Consider the following 555-nt stretch of genomic DNA (forward strand, 5'->3'; position numbering starts at 1 on the left):
ATGGCTGTGGGGTGGTCCACGCCGCGATCACTCTCAGGTCCCCTCTGTCTCGCAGGTTCATGGGGGTGTGCGTGCACCAGGGACAGCTGCATGCGCTGACAGAGGTAAGAGCATCTCGGGGGTTCTGTGGGCCTGGGGAGGGGACGGCGGTGGCTGTGGGGACACTTTCAGCCCACGGCACGTGTTGTGGGGGCTGTAGCCTGGAGTGGTTGGAGGATGCGTTGGGATGAGAGGTGGGTATCCAACACTACGGGAGGGGAGGGGAGTGCCGCAACACGATGGCCCGTCTCTTCCCATCAGTACATCAACGGTGGGAACCTGGAGCAGCTGCTGGACAGCCCAGTGCCCCTCTCCTGGTCCATGCGTGTCAAGCTGGCCCTCGACATCGCCCGTGGGCTGCGCTACCTGCACTCCAAGGGCATCTTCCACCGTGACCTCACCTCCAAGGTACGGGATGCTCCAAGGCATCCCATTGCCTGCCTTGTCCCACGCCCCAGGCATGGCCAGCGGGGGAGCAGGAGGCTGCGCTGTGCCGGGGCATCCCGGGTGTGGTGG

General features: G+C 65.0%; 1 protein-coding gene across 1 annotated transcript in view; it reads left to right on the top strand.

The window, feature by feature from the left end:
• Positions 1–55: 55 nt before the first annotated feature.
• Positions 56–555, top strand: part of TESK1 (testis-specific kinase 1) — a gene marked incomplete at both ends in the record, with an annotated part of 2199 nt that continues 1699 nt past the window's right edge. Inside the window, 2 exons of the mRNA XM_010160799.1 lie at positions 56–104; positions 301–503. Coding sequence (XP_010159101.1) covers positions 56–104; positions 301–503 — 252 coding nt within the window. The remainder of the gene's footprint in view (positions 105–300; positions 504–555) is intronic.

This window comes from Eurypyga helias, unplaced genomic scaffold (genome assembly GCF_000690775.1).
Source record: "Eurypyga helias isolate BGI_N326 unplaced genomic scaffold, ASM69077v1 scaffold26651, whole genome shotgun sequence".
Taxonomy (NCBI): Eukaryota; Metazoa; Chordata; class Aves; order Eurypygiformes; family Eurypygidae; genus Eurypyga; species Eurypyga helias.